The sequence below is a fragment of the Bufo gargarizans genome, chromosome 5 (genome assembly GCF_014858855.1).
Source record: "Bufo gargarizans isolate SCDJY-AF-19 chromosome 5, ASM1485885v1, whole genome shotgun sequence".
In the NCBI taxonomy this organism is placed as follows: Eukaryota; Metazoa; Chordata; class Amphibia; order Anura; family Bufonidae; genus Bufo; species Bufo gargarizans.
In genome coordinates, this window is record NC_058084.1 from 33,965,770 (window position 1) to 33,984,543 (window position 18,774).

Sequence of the window (18,774 nt, forward strand, 5' to 3'; positions counted from 1 at the left end):
AGTGGCCTTCCTCGGCCACTGCAGTTCCTTCGTGCCTTCAGTATCCAGCTGAGTGGCTTTTAAAAGTTCTTGCTCAACCTTCCAGCACAGCGTCGCTCTGGCCGGCAGCAGACGGAGCGACGCCGTGCTGGAAAGTGGAGCAAGAACTTTCAAAAGCCACTCAGCTGGATACTGAAGGCACGAAGACACTAACACCACTCCCCCCATTGGCGGACAGGTAAAAGAGACTCCACCCTATTTGAAGGTAAAGCATATTACATGCTCTATTGAGGGTTACATTTCCCAGTTAGTTCTCTCACCAGCGCGGACATCTTACTCCGGTCTTTCTGATCGGAAGTTTCTTCCTTGTTGTGTACATTGCTGGTGAGTCAGAGCAGCGGACTCCTCGGAGATACCCAGCAGCCGCTCCCGACAGGGAGAGGGAGGAAGACACTGACCTTAGCGCGGGTGTCACTATCTCTTTCAATAAACACTTTATGTTTCATTTACTTACAGACTGTACACTCAATTTTGAGACTGAATTACGATAGATTATAATAAATTAAAATCTGGAAAGTGTGGTGTGCATTTGTATACAGCCCTCCTCAGGCAATACCTTGTAGTGTGCAATTACAGATGCAAGTCTTTTGGGGTATGTCTCTATCAGATTTGCACGTCTAGAAGCTGAAATGTTTGCCCATTTTCCTTTGCAAAATAGCTCAAGCTCAGTCAGAATTGATGGAGAGCGTCTGTGAACAGCAATTTTCAAGTCTTTCCACAGATTTTCAATGGGATTTAGGTCTGGACTGTGACTGGGCCACTCTAACACATGAATATACTTTGATCAAAACCATTCCTTTGTACCTCTGGCTGTATGTTTAGGGTTGTTGTCCTCCTGGAAGGTGAACCTCCGCCCCCCAGTCTTAACTGTTTTGCAGCCTCCACCCGTCTTCCCATCAACTCTGACCAGCTTCCCTGTCTCTGCTGAAGAAAAGCATCCCCGCAGCATGATACTGCCACCACTATGTTTCGCGGTGGGGATGGTGTGTTCCCCATTCACTGCCGCAGTTCAGGGCTCTTTCCTCGCAGGCATTGTACTTCCTGGAATCTGCTCCACGGTTTCCTTCCAGCCCTGGGCATAGCATGCTTTCCAGCCTGTTCCCTGTAGCACTTCCTTAAGGGCCGACACGCGCCACTTCCTGTGATTTATGGGTTAGGCACATGTGGCCGTGCTAGCCCTCCTGCACCTATATAAGTGGTACAGCCCCTTCCCAGGTGCCTGAGTGTCAAAGGTTCTTGTGTCTTGCAAGGTCTATGCTTGTGTTCCTGTATACCTGACCCTTGCTTGCGTTTCTGGACTCCGCTACCTGTTTGATCCCTGTCTGCTTGTCTTGACTCTCCTGTTGCTGACACGGATTGCCTGACCCGTACCTGTGCCACCTGCCCTGACCCATTACTTGTTTGACTACGCCTCTGCCTCATCCTTCAGTCCTGCACTGTCGCTCCTGGTTACGACTCAGCCTGCTGACTACAACTGTACCTCTGGTACCTTGCACTGGTACCCCCTGGTCCAGCTGTCTCATGTGCCAATCCTCCTCAATAGGTAGCGACCTAGTGTTCCCCTCGGGAAAGTCTATCCCCACCATTCGGGGTACTGTGAAGAACGAGGGGTTCACTTAGACACTTAGTCGGTCACGTGGCAAAGTGGGTTCACACCCGCTGGTTCGTGACAATACAGAAGGTTGAGGACCATAAATGCCGTGTTTGGACTGAGACAGTAAAGGTAATGCTCATATATGGCTTTAGACCTTACCGGATGTGGTTAGGGTTTATTGCTCCTAGCACCTGCCACACTACTGAGGCAAACTGGCTATTTAGGACTGCACCCCACAGACTGGGAACTTCAGTAATATAGAGAAATAATTTGTACACCTGTGGTCATTTGGAAAGATGGCATGGTATAGCTGGAGGGAGACTAAGAGGGGAGAATACTGAGTTCCCCTAATACCAGCCTTCTGGAGAATTAATACCTTGTGAAATACTTGATAGATTAATAGTGGGGCAGGAGCAGCGATGTGCTGTGTAGAGCACCTGCTTGTGCCCACTCCCCTTAGCTCAAGCCTGACATAGCACATCTGTGCGCGAGACCCTTCACCAATGTGCTGTGCCAGGTTCCAGCTGAGGGGGGTGGGCAAAGGCAGGAGCAGTAATACAGTTGCAAGAAAAAGTATGTGAACCCTTTAGAATGATATGGATTTCTGCACAAATTGGTCATAAAATGTGATCTGATCTTCATCTAAGTCACAACAATAGACAATCACAGTCTGTTAAAGTAATAACACACAAATAATTTAATGTCACCATGTTTTTATTGAACACACCATGTAAACATTTACAGTGCAGGTGGAAAAAGTATGTGAACCCCTAGACTAATGACATCTCCAAGAGCTAATTGGAGTGAGGTGTCAGCCAACTGGAGTCCTATCAATGAGATGAGATTGGAGGTGTTGGTTACAGCTGCCCTGCCCTATAAAAAACACACACCAGTTCTGGGTTTGCTTTTCACAAGAAGCATTGCCTGATGTGAATGATGCCTCACACAAAAGAGCTCTCAGAAGACCTACGATTAAGAATTGTTGACTTGCATAAAGCTGGAAAGGGTTATAAAAGTATCTCCAAAAGCCTTGCTGTTCATCAGTCCACGGTAAAACAAATTGTCTATAAATGGAGAAAGTTCAGCACTGCTGCTACTCTCCCTAGGAGAGGCCGTCCTGTAAAGATGACTGCAAGAGCACAGCGCAGACTACTCAATGAGGTGAAGAAGAATCCTAGAGTGTCAGCTAAAGACTTACAAAAGTCTCTGCCATATGCTAACATCCCTGTTAGCGAATCTATGATACGTAAAAAACTAAACAAGAATGGATTTCATGGGAGGATACCACAGAGGAAGCCACTGCTGTCCAAAAAAAACATTGCTGCACGTTTACAGTTTGCACAAGAGCACCTGGATGTTCCACAGCAGTACTGGCAAAATATTCTGTGGACAGATGAAACCAAAGTTGAGTTGTTTGGAAGAAACACACAACACTATGTCTGGAGAAAAAGAGGCACAGCACACCAACATCAAAACCTCATCCCAACTGTGAAGTATGGTGGTGGGGGCATCATGGTTTGGGGCTGCTTTGCTGCATCAGAGCCTGGAGAGATTGCTATCATCAAAGGAAAAATTAATTCCCAATTTTATCAAGACATTTGCAGGAGAACTTAAGGCCATCTGTCCACCAGCTGAAGCTCAACAGAAGATGGGTGTTGCAACAGGACAACGACTCAAAGCATAGAAGTAAGTCAACAACAGAATGGCTTAAACAGGAGTCCTGACCTCAACCAGATTGAGATGCTGTGGCATGACCTCAAGAAAGTGATTCACACCAGAAATCCCAATAATATTGCTGAACTTAAACAGTTCTGTAAAGTGGAATGGTCAAGAATTACTCCTGACCGTTGTGCACGTCTGATCTGTAACTACAGGAAACGCTTGGTTGAAGTTATTGCTGCCAAAGGAGGTTCAACCAGTTATTAAATCCAAGGGTTCACATACTTTTCCCACCTGCACTGTGAATGTTTACATGGTGTGTTCAATAAAAACATGGTAACATTTAATTCTTTGTGTGTTATTAGTTTAAGCAGACTGTGATTGTCTATTGTTGTGACTTAGATGAAGATCAGATCACATTTTATGACCAATTTGTGCAGAAATCCATATCATTCCAATGGGTTCACATACTTTTTCTTGCAACTGTATGTGCTCCTGCTTGTACATTGCTTGCTGAAGCCCCGATGCCTGCAGTACTTTGGAATCTATACGTCTGTACACCGTCAGAGGTGCACTGGTGTACAGATTCCAAAGCACTTTAGAAACCTGAACTATTTTGTCAGTAAAAAAGCCTTTTACAAAAATTAATCAAAGGCCATTTAGAATCGTTTTTAATAAAGTTGTTGAAAAAGTTAGTTACATTCTGAGATGTACCAAATGTGTGATAGAGCGTGAGCCACTGTGAAGTTTGAGGTCACATTGTATAAATAATACTGCATACGTGGAGTCCGCTCCTTCCCTCTGCAGCGTGTACTGAGGATCGAGTGCTGGCCGGATTGCTATTTTTACTGTATAAATATTAGACAGGGTTGGTAAATCTGCTCCATACGTCTATGAGTATATTGTGTTTCTAAGGGTTAAACACAGCACTACACCTCCTCAGAAGCTCAGAATTAGGCCTCATGCACACAACCGTTTTTTTTTAAGGTCCGCAAAAACGGGGTCCGTAGGTCCGTGATCCGTGACCGTTTTTTCGTCCGTTTTTTCGTCAGTGGGTCAAGTTTGCCATTGAAATGATAGGAAAAAACTGACACGGATCACGGACACGGATCACGGACGCGGCATGACAATCTTGTGTGCATCCGTGATTTTTCACGGACCCATTGACTTGAATGGGTCCGTGAACCATTGGCCGTGAAAAAAATAGGACAGGTCATATTTTTTCACGGCCAGGAAACACGGATCACGGATGCGGCTGCCAAATGGTGCATTTTCCGATTTTTCCACGGACCCATTGAAAGTCAATGGGTCCGCGAAAAAAAACGGAAAACGGCACAACGGCCACGGATGCACACAACGGTCGTGTGCATGAGGCCTAACACACCCAGCCCTTTTTTATTGCCTTTTTATTTATTCTCCATACACCCTAAACTCTACTACACCCCTTCTATCTCCTCACAAACTTCATACTCTCAGTGAAGAGTGTAATAGTATGATGGAAACTGTCCAAGAAGACTCTGTTCTCTAAATGGTATGTGACCTGCACTTGGGACACCGAAGACCCTTCTCCTGCATTATACAACATCCTGTCCTCTTAAAACAGTTTAATGGCTGCTCAGTTTGTTATGAAATATGTCACACTGGCCTGGGAAGAATTCTTAGAGGTAAATCTGGCCCTTCCTGTAGATCTATGGTGTGTTAGATCAATCAGGACAATGATAATGTTATCTGTCCTTGTGTTCCTTTAGAGCAGGGGTGTCAAACTCAAATTCATCGGGGGCCGCATCAGCAGTTTGGTCACCCTCAAAGGGCCGGTGGTATCTGTAGGACTATGTGTCCACTCTTTATTATCATAAATTATTGTCACTGCATTCAATTATTACTGTTTTTTGTAATAATGTAAGTAATAACTAGCTCTGAAAGCCTGACCTGCAAGCGCTGACTGGGGTCACATAGCATTATACTGATTTATGATGCTATGTAACCCTTACAGTTCTGGAATGTGTTGGATAACACTGACATAATGCTGTCAGTGTTATCCAACATATTCCAGAACTGTAAGGGTTACCGTATTTTTCGCCCTATAAGACGCACCGGCCCATAAGACGCACCTAGGTTTTTGAGGAGGAAAATAAGAAAAAAAAAATTTTTAACCAAAAGGTGTGCTTTTGGTGGGTTTTGAACTAATTGTGGTTAGTGATGAGCGGGAGGTGCCATATTCGATTTCGCGATATTTCGCGAATATTCGAATGAATATTCGTGTTATATTCGTCGAAATCGAATATTCGTAATTATTCCAATTATCGCGAATAATATACGATTTTTTTTTCGCGTATTGCGATTATTTATCTTGATAGTATAAGGCAACGTTCCTATGCTAATTGACTATGGCTAGGCTAATATGTGTATTTTACGAAATTTCGTGATTTGCTCTAACTTCGTCTCTTAGAATATTACGAATATTCTAAAAGACGAAGTTAGAGCAATATTACGAAATTTCGTAAAATACACATATAGATTGTAATTTAGCTAATATACTGCTATAATCCCTTTTTTTGCCTCTTTTTTTTTTTTGCCTCTTCTGAACTTAAGTTTTGTAAAATATGTACACTATTAAAAAATATTACTATAGCAGTATATTAGCTTAAATACAATCTATGTGTATTTTACGAAATTTCGTAATATTGCTCTAACTTCGTCTTTTAGAATATTCGTAATATCCTAAAAGACGAAGTTAGAGCAATATTAAGAACATTTGCAAAAGCCGAAATTGCGATGCGAGTAATATAATACGAAATAATCGCATGAAGATTTCAACTTAGCACTGCTATATTCCATATTCTAGCCTAATATGGAATATAGCTGTGCTAAGTTAGCACTGCTCTATTCCACACTAGGCTAGAATATGGAATATAGCAGTGCTAAGTTGAAATCTTCATGCGATTATTTCGTGTTATATTACTCGCATCGCAACTTGCGAAATTTGCAAATGTTCTTAATATTGCTCTAACTTCGTCTTTTAGAATATTACGAATATTCTAAAAGACGAAGTTAGAGCAATATTACGAAATTTCTAAAAGACGAAGTTAGAGCAATATTACGAAATTTCGTAAAATACACATAGATTGTATTTAAGCTAATATACTGCTATAGTAATATTTTTTAACAGTGTACATATTTTACAAAACTTAAGTTCAGAAGAGGCAAAAAAAATTAGAGGAAAAAAAAAGGGATTATAGCACTATATAAGCTAAATTACAATCTATATGTGTATTTCACGAAATTTCGTAATATTGCTCTAACTTCGTCTTTTAGAATATTCGTAATATTCTAAAAGACGAAGTTAGAGCAATATTAAGAACATTTGCAAATTTCGCAAGTTGCGATGCGAGTAATATAACACGAAATAATCGCATGAAGATTTCAACTTAGCACTGCTATATTCCATATTCTAGCCTAGTGTGGAATAGAGCAGTGCTAACTTAGCACAGCTATATTCCATATTAGGCTAGAATATGGAATATAGCAGTGCTAAGTTGAAATCTTCATGCGATTATTTCGTATTATATTACTCGCATCGCAACTTGCGAAATTTCGTAAAATACATATATAGATTAGATTGTAATTTAGCTAATATGGAATATAGCAGTAAGTTGAAAACGCCACTGACTGGAGCAGCCAGGAAGCCAGGAATCCAAAGGACAGGTAAGAACAACTTTAGAGAAGTGGGAAAGAAAAAAAATATTATAATAAAAAAAAAAATACGAATATTCGAATTCGCGAATATATAGAACGATATTCTAAATATTCGCGAAATCTCGAAATTGCGATATTCGAGAAAAAAATTCGTAATTCGAATATTCGCGCTCAACACTAATTGTGGTCTGTGGATGGCACTGTTATGGGGGATCTGTGGGTGACGCACTGTTATGGGGGATCTGTGGGTGACACTTATGGGGGATCTGTGGGTGACACTTATGGGGGATCTGTGGGTGACACTTATGGGGGATCTGTGGGTGACACTTATGGGGGATCTGTGGGTGACACTTATGGGGGATCTGTGGGTGGCTTATATGGGGGATCTGTGTATGACAGTTATGGGGGGGATCTGTGTATGACAGTTATGGGGGGGATCTGTGGATGACAGTTATGGGGGGGATCTGTGGATGACACATATATAGCATCTTATGCTATGTGTCATCCACAGATCCCCTCCATAAGTGTCCCTGTAGTGAATGACCCTCAATACACGGGCTAGGGGCCGGCATCTGCTTTTATAATGACAGCGGGGCCCGTGCAGTGACTATTCTACTACACGGGCCCCGCTCACTGTATAATCGTATCTCTAATAGTTAATGGTTACCGTATGTATATAATCGCATAAGGAGCGCTGTGTATTACCGGTACTTACAACTACAAGCGCCCGCGGAGAGGAGGGAGGAGGCAGGCCGGGAGGACAGGCGCTGGCAGCGTGAGTCATACGTCATGCGCCCACGCCACCTGCTTCATTCATAAAGTGGGCGGCGCAGGCGCGTGACGTATGACTCACGCTGCCAGCGCCTGTCCTCCCAGCCTGCCTCCTCCCTCCTCTCGGCGAGCGCTTGTAGTTGTAAGTACCGGTAATATGCAGGCCCCGCTGTCATTATAAAAGCAGATGCCGGCCCCCAGCCCCTCCTCCCTCACAGCTGATACACCCGATACAGGAGCCGGGAGGAGCGGGGGCCGCCTGCAGGAAGTGATAATAAAAGGTGAAGGCTGGCGGCCGACGGCGGCTACGCGGGCCACATGACTAGGTCTGGCGGGCCGGATTCGGCCCGCGGGCCTTGTGTTTGACACCCGTGCTTTAGAGCATGCCTTCCTTGCTACCTGCAGGAGGGAGAGGGGTAGGTAAAAATTACAAGATAAAAAGTGCTCGTGCTATACAATGGTCCTGCCATCTTAACAAAATAGGGGTCAGTGTCCAGTAGTACTTTTGAGTCCATGGATTGTGGTGTACACTGTTGGATAAAGGCTCAGGTTCTGAGGAATAATCTTGAAGGGAGGTGAATGGAGAAGAGTTACATTAGGGGATGTGATAGGCCACCCTAAACAAATGTGTTTTTAGGGAGCCCATAAAACTGTGAGATAGTCTGGGGTAGGGCATTCCAGAGAACTGGTGCAACTCGAGAAAAGTCTTGGAGACAGGAGTGAGAAGTTCGGATTATGGAGGAAGTTAGTCGTGGATCCTTGGCAGAGCAGATAGCATGGGTAGGGCGGTAGACAGGGATGAGTGAGAAGATGTAGGAGGGTGCAGCACTGTGGAGAGCTTTGTAGGTGAAAGGTTTAAAGTGAATCCCACATTGTACAACCAGTGCAGTGAATGGCACAGGGTGGAGGCATTGGAGTAGATACGATTGTCACCTCTTGTCCCACCCATAGTCCCATGAAAGACGAAATGAGCACACTCTTCATTTTAGGGAAGATTAGGTCAAGCTGTTCCACACTGTACAACCAGTGCAGTGAACAGCACAGGGTAGAGGCATCGGAGTAGATACGATTGTCACTCTTCATCTTAGGGAAGATTAGGTCAAGCCTAATAACGGAAAAGAGAAAGCTATGCTGGATCCATTGTACGGCATGTTCTGTGGTGGTTTCTCTTTGTTTAATGGCTAAAATAACGCTGGTATTCTAGCCATCAAATCTGACTCTTTTTACATTGAACAGAACTTATATAACATATCATTTTATGTTCATTCAATGCTAATATATTATTATTATTTTTATTATTATTCTTTTATTATCTTCTATAATGTGCAGTCATGCCAAAGTAGTGGATGATCCAAAGGTCAAAAAAAATATCACAAGACACTGAAACTGTAGGAGGGAAGAAAACTAGTGAGGAGCGGATGGGGCAATATTCGAATTCGAGATATTTTGCGAATATTTTGTAGACTATTTGTCACATATTCGCGAATTTGCGATTATTTTCTTGATCGTGAAAAATCAGCAATGTAATATTCACGTAATGCGCACGCAATACAGGCGTGGGTCACTTTTGCTACATTTTTCAAGCTGCTAGAAGTTTCCTGAGACTGGAGAAAATGGTTGGCCCGGCAGAACATTACAATAGCTTTATATGCAGATAGAGTGCTCCAATATATTCACAAATGCGAAATCAGCACTAATGATGTGATTATTTTGGCGCAATACGTGAAACTTCAAATTTTTCATGTCTGACTAGATATTACTGATTGGTGCACTATGTATTGTTGTGACATTACAGCACTATGTATGTAGCATGTATGTATGGACAGCACTACCTAACACCCTGCACTGCAACAGCTACACTATATCAGGATATAACCTACACTGACTATCTCCCGCTAACTATCTGTATTATATATATAAGCTATCTATCTAATGTAGTGTGGGAAGCACAGAGCACAGCAATGACACTGCTCTCTCTCTCAGAACTCCATAAAACTACAGAAAATGGCTGCTGGGGAGGTTCTTATATAGTAAGGGGTAGGCTGCTTTCCTATTGGTTGCTAGGAATGTTGCTAAGCTCAGACAAAGACATTGCAGCCTTCTCATTGGCCCACAAGCAAGAAGCAGGGAGGGATCATGGGTTCAGATGAAAAAAAATCTAGAATATTCGAAAATACAAATATATATCACAATGTTCTAAATATTCGCAAATTCTCGAAGTGCCGATATCTGCGATTAATATTCGAATATTCGCGCACAACACTAAAAAACACAATAACTTCAATAATCTCTATCCATGTCATAGTTTATAAATAAAAAAGTGTTTTTTTCCAGAAATTTTCTTGAAATGATTAGAATATTCTAATTTAGTAAATAGAAGAGACATCCATGTAGAGCTGCTAGGTCAAGAGCTATACAGATCACACCCAACGTCTAGATTAATGGATAACTAACAAACTGGGCTGGAATACCATCGGTTCATAGAACTCGTTTACTGTCATTTCCTTATAGCTGTCTTTGTGAAGACATAGCTCCTCACCCAACCTCTCTCTGGGCTGTCGTTTGTGATTCACCAATAGATGGGTATCATTTGTTGAGTCAACGTCCAAAGGCACACGTCTGTGGATTACCCTTAACCTATGCCTCTTTCTTTAGGACTTCCACTTAGGACCTAAGATGACGAAGCTCAAAGATTTTCTTATTCTGTTATGCTGTATTCAGGTAATTTATCTATTTTTTTCTTACTTTCTTTTATGTATTTATTTAGTAGAGTGTTGAATAGCAGGTATTTTTATTCCTCGCCTCTTGTTGAGCAGAACAGACTTTGACCCATTGGTTTCTTTTATGATTCAAGAATGGACTTGACTATCGTACTGCCTGAGATGACTTCCTCAAATTCTATACTTATGCTATTTACAACGAATAATGTCTCCCTCCTTAAATCCTTATTATACCCTAGTATAGCAACAGAACTGTAGTTTTTTAAATGTTTTTGAAATATTGTGCTTAACCCCTTTGTTACCACCAAGGGAACCTGAAGCTATAGTTATAAAATAGAACAATGCCAGAGTAGAAGAACACCACGTTTTGCTTTATGATCTTTTCTTTTGTTGTAAAAAAGTGTCCACAGCCCACCATGTTTAATCCCTTTACAAATGTACCACACTCCTCATGTCTACTGGTCCAGAGTGGACCAGAAATCACATCCAAAAATAGTTTTCTAGAGGGTAGTCCACACGAAAAAGGTGGTTAATATACATTGGATAGAATGGAGCTTAAAACTTCTCACAGAAAATCTAATCTAGTCTAGTTCAGGGGAGGTCTTCTCGTAGTGGTAGTCTTTCGGAGAGGTTTCATCGTAATTTGATCTATAATTTGGAAGCAAAATTCTCATCAATTATAACTTATTCTGGCGACAATTATACTCAGAGGAGTAACGAAGCCCCAGATCCACAATGAACTATCTGTAACAGAGTTTAGGCACCAGAACCTGGGTGTGACTCCTATCCCAGCTTAATATAGACCATTTTAGACAGAAGGACGTTCATATTGCATGATCATGCAATGAACTATAGGCCAGAGGGAAGGAGACCATATAGATTTGTAGTGCACTTAATAAGGTGTGGCTGATAGGTGAGTCATCTCTTACCTCTCCCCTAGCCTAAAGGCTGTTCTCTATTGCTTGCTTCTTTTCATTTAATCAACATTGTCTACTTTAATAGTCAAATATTAGATAAGAATCGGCCGATATGGACTTTTATGTGAAATTTTATTGTCTTGTTGGATTTTACCAAATAATTAGCTGATTGACGGCCAATCAGTTGGTTAAAAAAAAACTTCTAACTATGTATGCTGATGTAATGTTAGTAGTTAGATTGAAAAGCAGTACAGACCAATAGTTAGATTTCTATCTAATGCATATTTTGACCATAAAGGGTTATTTCCTTTTGGACATTTATGGCATAAATGGCATGTCATAAATATCTGATAAGGGCGGGTCCCACCTCCGAGCACACTTACTCAACTATTTTCAGACCTCCCATAGAAGTGGATGGAGAGAGCACAACGTGTACACCCACATCTCCATTCACAGCGGTGTGAGACGGGCTGTGTTCTTGAGGCAGGGGCAGGTCCTATAGGTGGGACTCACACCTATTGGACATTTATGGCATATCCTCTGGATATACAATAAATGTTCAAATGGGTATACCCCTTTAAATGTCTAGATTAGAAAATCGTTAGTTTTTTTATGCTTGTTTTTTTAATACAGGAGGTTCCTCAGAAATTGCAGAAATTGCATTCACAAAGAGTGTCTCTCTCACACACACACACACACAATGCATTTATTTCAATGGGCATTATGTAATGATTAGGTTCCCCTGTGGTGGCGCTGTAGGGAATCTAATCACCTACTGCCAGGTTTCCCTGACTGCTGAGGTCACAGCAGGGTGGCATATTGTGATCTGCTATTTGTTAAGGGACTCATCAATAAATGGATTGTTGAAAGTGCAGAACCCTTTTAGCTTTCTACTGATCATCTTGAACCTTGTTCACTTAGGCAGGAAAGGACAATATTGTTTTAAACAAAGACCATTTGGGGCTGTGTGGCTACAGAAGGGGGCCAATTCTGAGGACTATTTCTTACGCTGTGATTGGGTGATTTGGTCTTACTTTAATGCTAACAATCTAAAATTTAAAACAAGACCAGCACTAGCCTCAATACATCACCAGTTACAGCCCTTACAGATCTGTACCAGGGAGAGCTGCTGATACCTGCGGGTTTCACTCCCAATCCGTTTTTTAAAGGAAGTCTTGATCTTGTTTAAAAGCTTAGATGATCAGCTTTGAAAACAAGACCAGGATCTACACAGTCAATATATGAAGGGTTAAATCAGCCCATCCTTCAGCTTGCTGTGATCTCAGTCAGCCTGGAGCAGGAGAGGAGAGGCCAGTGGTGGATGTGCTTACAGTCTGCAAGAGGGAAGAGACATAGATCCTTCTCTCTCTCTGTATAACTGTATACGGGCCCAGGGCTAGAATAACATGGACTTCTGTGCATGTTATGAATCCCCCTTCACCCCTCAATCATATTTGCTCTTGGACGGTTAAATATGGGAGACATTTTTGTCAAGAAAAGCCATGAGAATATGAGTGCTTGTTCATCTAGTCACCCCCTCTATGCCTAAATAGGTCATTCATTGTCACCATGACCCAGCATCCGAATCATGCTGTCAAACAAATCGCACCAAACATTTTCACCCCACTCACACAAACATGAATAAAGTTCCCATTTTACACTGTCCTTATCCTGTCTATACTGGATCTTTAGTCTGAAAGTCAGAAAGTCACCATACAGCAATGCTTTCAGTTACCTTTACTAAACAATGAAATATTATAAACCAGGGCAAAGTAGGCTTTGTGTCATGGTGAGGTTTACTGTAACAGTTTTGGCTGCGTAGGCTGGCTGCGTAGGCTGGCTGCATGCTCTCTTGCATACTGGCTGCAGGCCAAAAAACCTGTGTGTGCTGGTTGCTTGGGGCTGCATGCTGGCTGTGGTGTCTTGTGTGAACTATGCCCATGAATGTGTGTTCTCCCTGTGTCTGCTTCTCTGTGCAGTTCTTATCACTGTTGCCATGCAGGCTGGCTGCAGGCTCCCTCGCGTACTGGATTCCTGTGTCTGCATCTCTGTGGCTGATGTCTCTGGTGCAGTGCAGACTGGCTGCATGCGCTTTGGGTACTGGCTGTGGGTATCCCCATGAATGCTGGTTCTGCGATCCATGCTGGCTGCGGCCTTGTGTGTGAACATGACCTTAGTATGGATGAATTTCTGTTGTGGCAGGGGTTGTTTGTGCTCTGGCGTACTGGCTGCAGTGGACTCCGTGTATGCTGGTTGCCAGAGGCAACGTCCAGTACTGCAGCCTGTGTGTTCACTTCTCTGTTCATGCAGGCTCGTCTCCCTGTTTGGTTCTGATGGGGTTAACTTACCCTGGTCCGTTCCTGGGTGTGGCTTATCAGGTGCCCTCATTATGTAGCTATATCTACCTGTGAGCTGTGGGGCTTGGGGTCAGTCTATCTCTGTCCAGTGCCTTACTGGGTGTAGCCCCTTGCTGCTGACCCAGGGTTTTTTCCTATCTGCCCTTGTTTATGGTATAACCTGGTAATGCATTGTTGCTGCTTTGTCTGATGTTATTGGTACCTGTTCTGTGATGGTGTTTGATGTTATGTCCTTGTCTGATCTGTACCTGTCCTGTAAGATGTCTATGTTATCCTTGTCTGTTCCTTGTTAGCCTAGCAGTGCTCTACTGCATCTGATAGCCTAGCAGTGCTCTACTGCATCTGATAGCCTAGCAGTGCTCTACTATATCTGATAGCCTAGCAGGGCTCTATATCTGATAGCCTAGCAGGGCTCTACTATATCTGATAGCCTAGCAGTGCTCTACTATATCTGATAGCCTAGCAGTGCTCTACTGTATCTGATAGCCTAGCAGTGCTCTAGCCTCTACTGCATCTGATAGCCTAGCAGTGCTCTAGCCTCTACTGCATCTGATAGCCTAGCAGTGCTCTACTATATCTGATAGCCTAGCAGGGCTCTACTATATCTGATAGCCTAGCAGTGCTCTAGCCTCTACTGTATCTGATAGCCTAGCAGTGCTCTACTATATCTGATAGCCTAGCAGTGCTCTACTATATCTGATAGCCTAGCAGTGCTCTACTATATCTGATAGCCTAGCAGTGCTCTAGCCTCTACTGCATCTGATAGCCTAGCAGTGCTAAACTGCTTCTGATTGTAGTCTGTCCTATGTCCTGCCTGGCAGTGCCTACTGCTTCTGATCCTTGTCTGCCTGTATGTAGTTCCTTTCTGCTTCTGTTCCTGTGTTTATCCTGCCTTCGTGAGAGGGCCCCTGGGTTCTCCGGAGGGAGGATCTCTAGTCTGTGTGCAGCTCTGCCTTGGACCGCCATGCTTCCATTACGCTTGGGGTCCAGGCATCTGCTTCTGTGCTGGTTCCCGTTTGTCTTGTTGTCTGTTCCATGTCCTGTGTTTGTTTGGGTTCTAGTTTTGTTGTCTTTCCGCTGGTGGTTTCATCAGCCTGGTTCTCTGCAGGTAGGGGCCAAGTGTACCTGGACCTTCCTGGAGGTGCGACCAGTGAGCCCTCTGCCTAGTTCATCCCCACCACCAGGGGCTCTGTGAAGAACGGGGCTCACTGGCTCTCCGCACTCTGGGTTTTGCCTCTGGTCTACACTTGTAATAAAGTTCTCTGTGGGTCCTTGGTCTGTTTTGCCGGTGTCCTGTTTGCATGACGGCCCGGAGGTCTGCCTTGTGCCTCCAGCACGTGACACTTTGGCACAGGGCTGCATGGAATAGAGGCAGAACTGAAATAGATGTAGGGTATTTTTTTTATCTTCTTCCCCTCGTCCTGCAAAAATCAAGGTCTCGTACAGCTGGAGTTCTGCTCCAAGTATATTGAATTCAGACACAAATTAAAAATTGGCAATAAAAAAGTGAAATTAATAGAGGGTTTTTCCAATTTTGCTATGACTGTTGGAAGATTAAAGGAAATGTGTCACCAAAAATGTTATCTGCCATTTAAAAGTGGAAAACAAACACATATCCTTGTTTCTAATCGGTTTTTATTTTCTGATTGCAGATGTATTTATTCTATTTCCTGTACATTATTATGGGGCCGACATCTTGTCTGAACTGTTCTTAACAGCATTTAGACCAGTGGGGGCCATAGGCAAAATGATTTGGAGGGGAGCTCACTGACTTCTATGTAAGAGTTTTCGAGGCATGCTCTGTGACCTGTGCAGAGGTCAGGAGGGAGCTGATAAGCTGTGATATCACCTATTGTGAATGGTGGATCCCGTCTTATCTAAACAGAGAGGTGATATAATTACAGGCAGGATTAGAATGACAGATAAGCAGATAACTGCAGTAAAGTGATCTGCACTGTACAGAGCAAAAAGTGGTGCTTTTTATTAGACCTAGTGTCCAGTGGGAAAACTGCAGGATTTTATGTTTTTTTGTTTAAATTTAAAGTAACGTCATCAAAAATTCTTTAAAAATGAGTTAAACATAAAAATGTGATTTAAACAATAGGTTGTTTTCTGATGATACATTGACTTTAAGGTGCAATAAAGCTTTAATAGAAATTGAACTAGCATGTACAGTACAGACCAAAAGTTTGGACACACCTTCTCATTCAAAGAGTTTTCTTTATTTTCATGATAATGAAAATTGTAGATTCACACTGAAGGCATCAAAACTATGAATGAACACATGTGGAATTATATACATAACAAAAAAGTGTGAAACAACTGAAAATATGTCATATTCTAGGTTCTTCAAAGTAGCCACCTTTTGCTTTGATTACTGCTTTGCACACTCTTGGCATTCTCTTGATGAGCTTCAAGAGGTAGTCACCTGAAATGGTTTTCACTTCACAGGTGTGCCCTGTCAGGTTTAATAAGTGGGATTTCTTGCCTTATAAATGGGGTCAGGACCATCAGTTGCGTTGTGGAGAGGTCAGGTGGATACACAGCTGATAGTCCTACTGAATAGACTGTTAGAATTTGTATTATGGCAAGAAAAAAGCAGCTAAGTAAAGAAAAACGAGTGTCCATCATTACTTTAAGAAATGAAGGTCAGTCAGTCTGAAAAATTGTGAAAACTTTGAAAGTGTCCCCAAGTGCAGTCACAAAAACCATCAAGCGCTACAAAGAAACTGGCTCACATGGACCGCCCCAGGAAAGGAAGACCAAGAGTCACCTCTGTTGCGGAGGATAAGTTCATCCGAGTCACCAGCCTCAGAAATCGCAGGTTAACAGCAGCTCAGATTAGAGACCAGGTCAATGCCACACAGAGTTCTAGCAGCAGACACATCTCTAGAACAACTGTTAAGAGGAGACTGCGTGAATCAGGCCTTCATGGTAGAATATCTGCTAGGAAACCACTGCTAAGGACAGGCAACAAGCAGAAGAGACTTGTTTGGGCTAAAGAACACAAGGAATGGACATTAGACCAAAAATCTGTGCTTTGGTCTGATGAGTCCAAATTTGAGATCTTTGGTTCCAACCACCGTGTCCTTGTGCGACGCAGAAAAGGTGAACGGATGGACTCTACATGCCTACTTCCCACCATGAAGCATGGAGGAGGAGGTGTGATGGTGTGGGGGTGCTTTGCTGGTGACACTGTTGGGGATTTATTAAAAATTGAAGGCATACTGAACCAGCATGGCTACCACAGCATCTTGCAGCGGCATGCTATTCTATCCGGTTTGCGTTTAGTTGGGCCATTATTTATTTTTCAACAGGACAATGACCCCAAACACACCTCCAGGCTGTGTAAGGGCTATTTGACCATGAAGGAGAGTGATGGCCTCCACAGTCACCGGACCTGAACCCAATCGAGATGGTTTGGCGGTGAGCTGGACCGCAGAGTGAAGGCAAAAGGGCCAACAAGTGCTAAGCATCTCTGGGAACTCCTTCAAGACTGTTGGAAGACCATTTCAGGTGACTACCTCTTGAAGCTCATCAAGAGAATGCCAAGAGTGAGCAAAGCAGTAATCAAAGCAAAAGGTGGCTACTTTGAAGAACCTAGAATATAACATATTTTCAGTTGTTTCACCCTTTTTTGTTATGTATATAATTCCACATGTGTTAATTCATAGTTTTGATGCCTTCAGTGTGAATCTACAATTTTCATAGTCATGAAAATAAAGAAAACTCTTTGAATGAGAAGGTGTGTCCAAACTTTTGGTCTGTACTGTATATGCTGGACACCAATGACACCAGACAGGCCCCATTGACTAGGATGTTTGGTTTCCGTCATTTTGTTGAACAAAGTATCACTGCATGCAATGGCGTTTGGTGCACTTTTTTGCCGGAATCTATAACGGACAATCCTTACAGAATCTCCACCAAAGATGTTGGAGTTGTGACCCATCACGGGTATAACTGTCGCCATAGCCCAGAGATTGGGGAGGCCCTGTATAGTAGCTTTTTGCTATATTGTGGATTTTCTGATCTATGGTGCTATTATACATCCCTTCAATTATTGCTACTTTTGCAGTTTTTTTTTCTTACACTAGGTGGTGGGGGCCTGATCTTATTTTGCTATGGGGCCCTATGAATCATCATTACGCCTCTGACAGTTTTGTATAAATACTTGTTGTTGAAACTGGAATATGGATTTACAGCTGCAAAAAACGGTAGTCTTATCTGTAAAAATTCATGGTGAGTAACAGGCAAACAGAGCATTAAAACTTTTACAGCCTGACACTACTATGAGAGAGGGGGAAGACGTGTTGCCTTGATACCAGTCTTGGACTTTGAACCTTTCTAATCTACAACATACTTAAAGGATGAGGAGGCCACAATTGATCTTCGCCATTGCTGGCAGTGCAATAAACACATCCACATCATGGGTAATAAACCCCAGTGGCGGTCATGTTGCAGTCGAAACAAGAGAAATGTTTTCTCAAGAATAATTCTCTGTTATGTTACTATGGTGAAGAGGTTTTCTAGATAGTGGAAACGGCACAAAGCTGGGGTTGGCACTGACGGCAGAGGGTCCCAGGGCAAAAGCAACGTGTGAGGCTCATAGCTCATCATAGACCATGTCCTAGGACTCTCCAACAAACCATCACCTGGTCAGTATCTCGTCAGTGTTTTTCATCAGCCAAAACCAAGAGTGGTTCCAACACACAGACGAGCCAGAACTCTTTCTATTCTACTTTTTCCACTCCTGGGTTAAGCTTACAAATACTGACCAAATACTGAACATGTGACCTAATAAACAAAAAATGAGCTAGCTCAGTCCCTTCTGCTCAATCGAATAGACAGTAGGAAACTGCTTTTAAGAGCACCTATTAGTAGGATCATACTGCCTGATAGGGTTGATCCTGCTGATTAAAATGATACCTGTCTGGTGAAAATCAGTTAAGGCGTTCCTGAGAAAATGCAAATAAGGGCTTCAGTGCACCCAGGGGTGGATCCTAGCCCTTCAGTGCACCCAG

The 18,774-nt window shown here is 42.8% G+C and overlaps 1 protein-coding gene across 1 annotated transcript in view; it reads left to right on the forward strand.

The window, feature by feature from the left end:
- CDH17 (cadherin 17) overlaps positions 1–18,774 on the forward strand; it is a 90,864-nt gene that overhangs the window by 13,552 nt on the left and 58,538 nt on the right. Inside the window, exon 2 of the mRNA XM_044294564.1 lies at positions 10,415–10,480. Coding sequence (XP_044150499.1) covers positions 10,436–10,480 — 45 coding nt within the window. The 5' untranslated portion in view covers positions 10,415–10,435. The remainder of the gene's footprint in view (positions 1–10,414; positions 10,481–18,774) is intronic.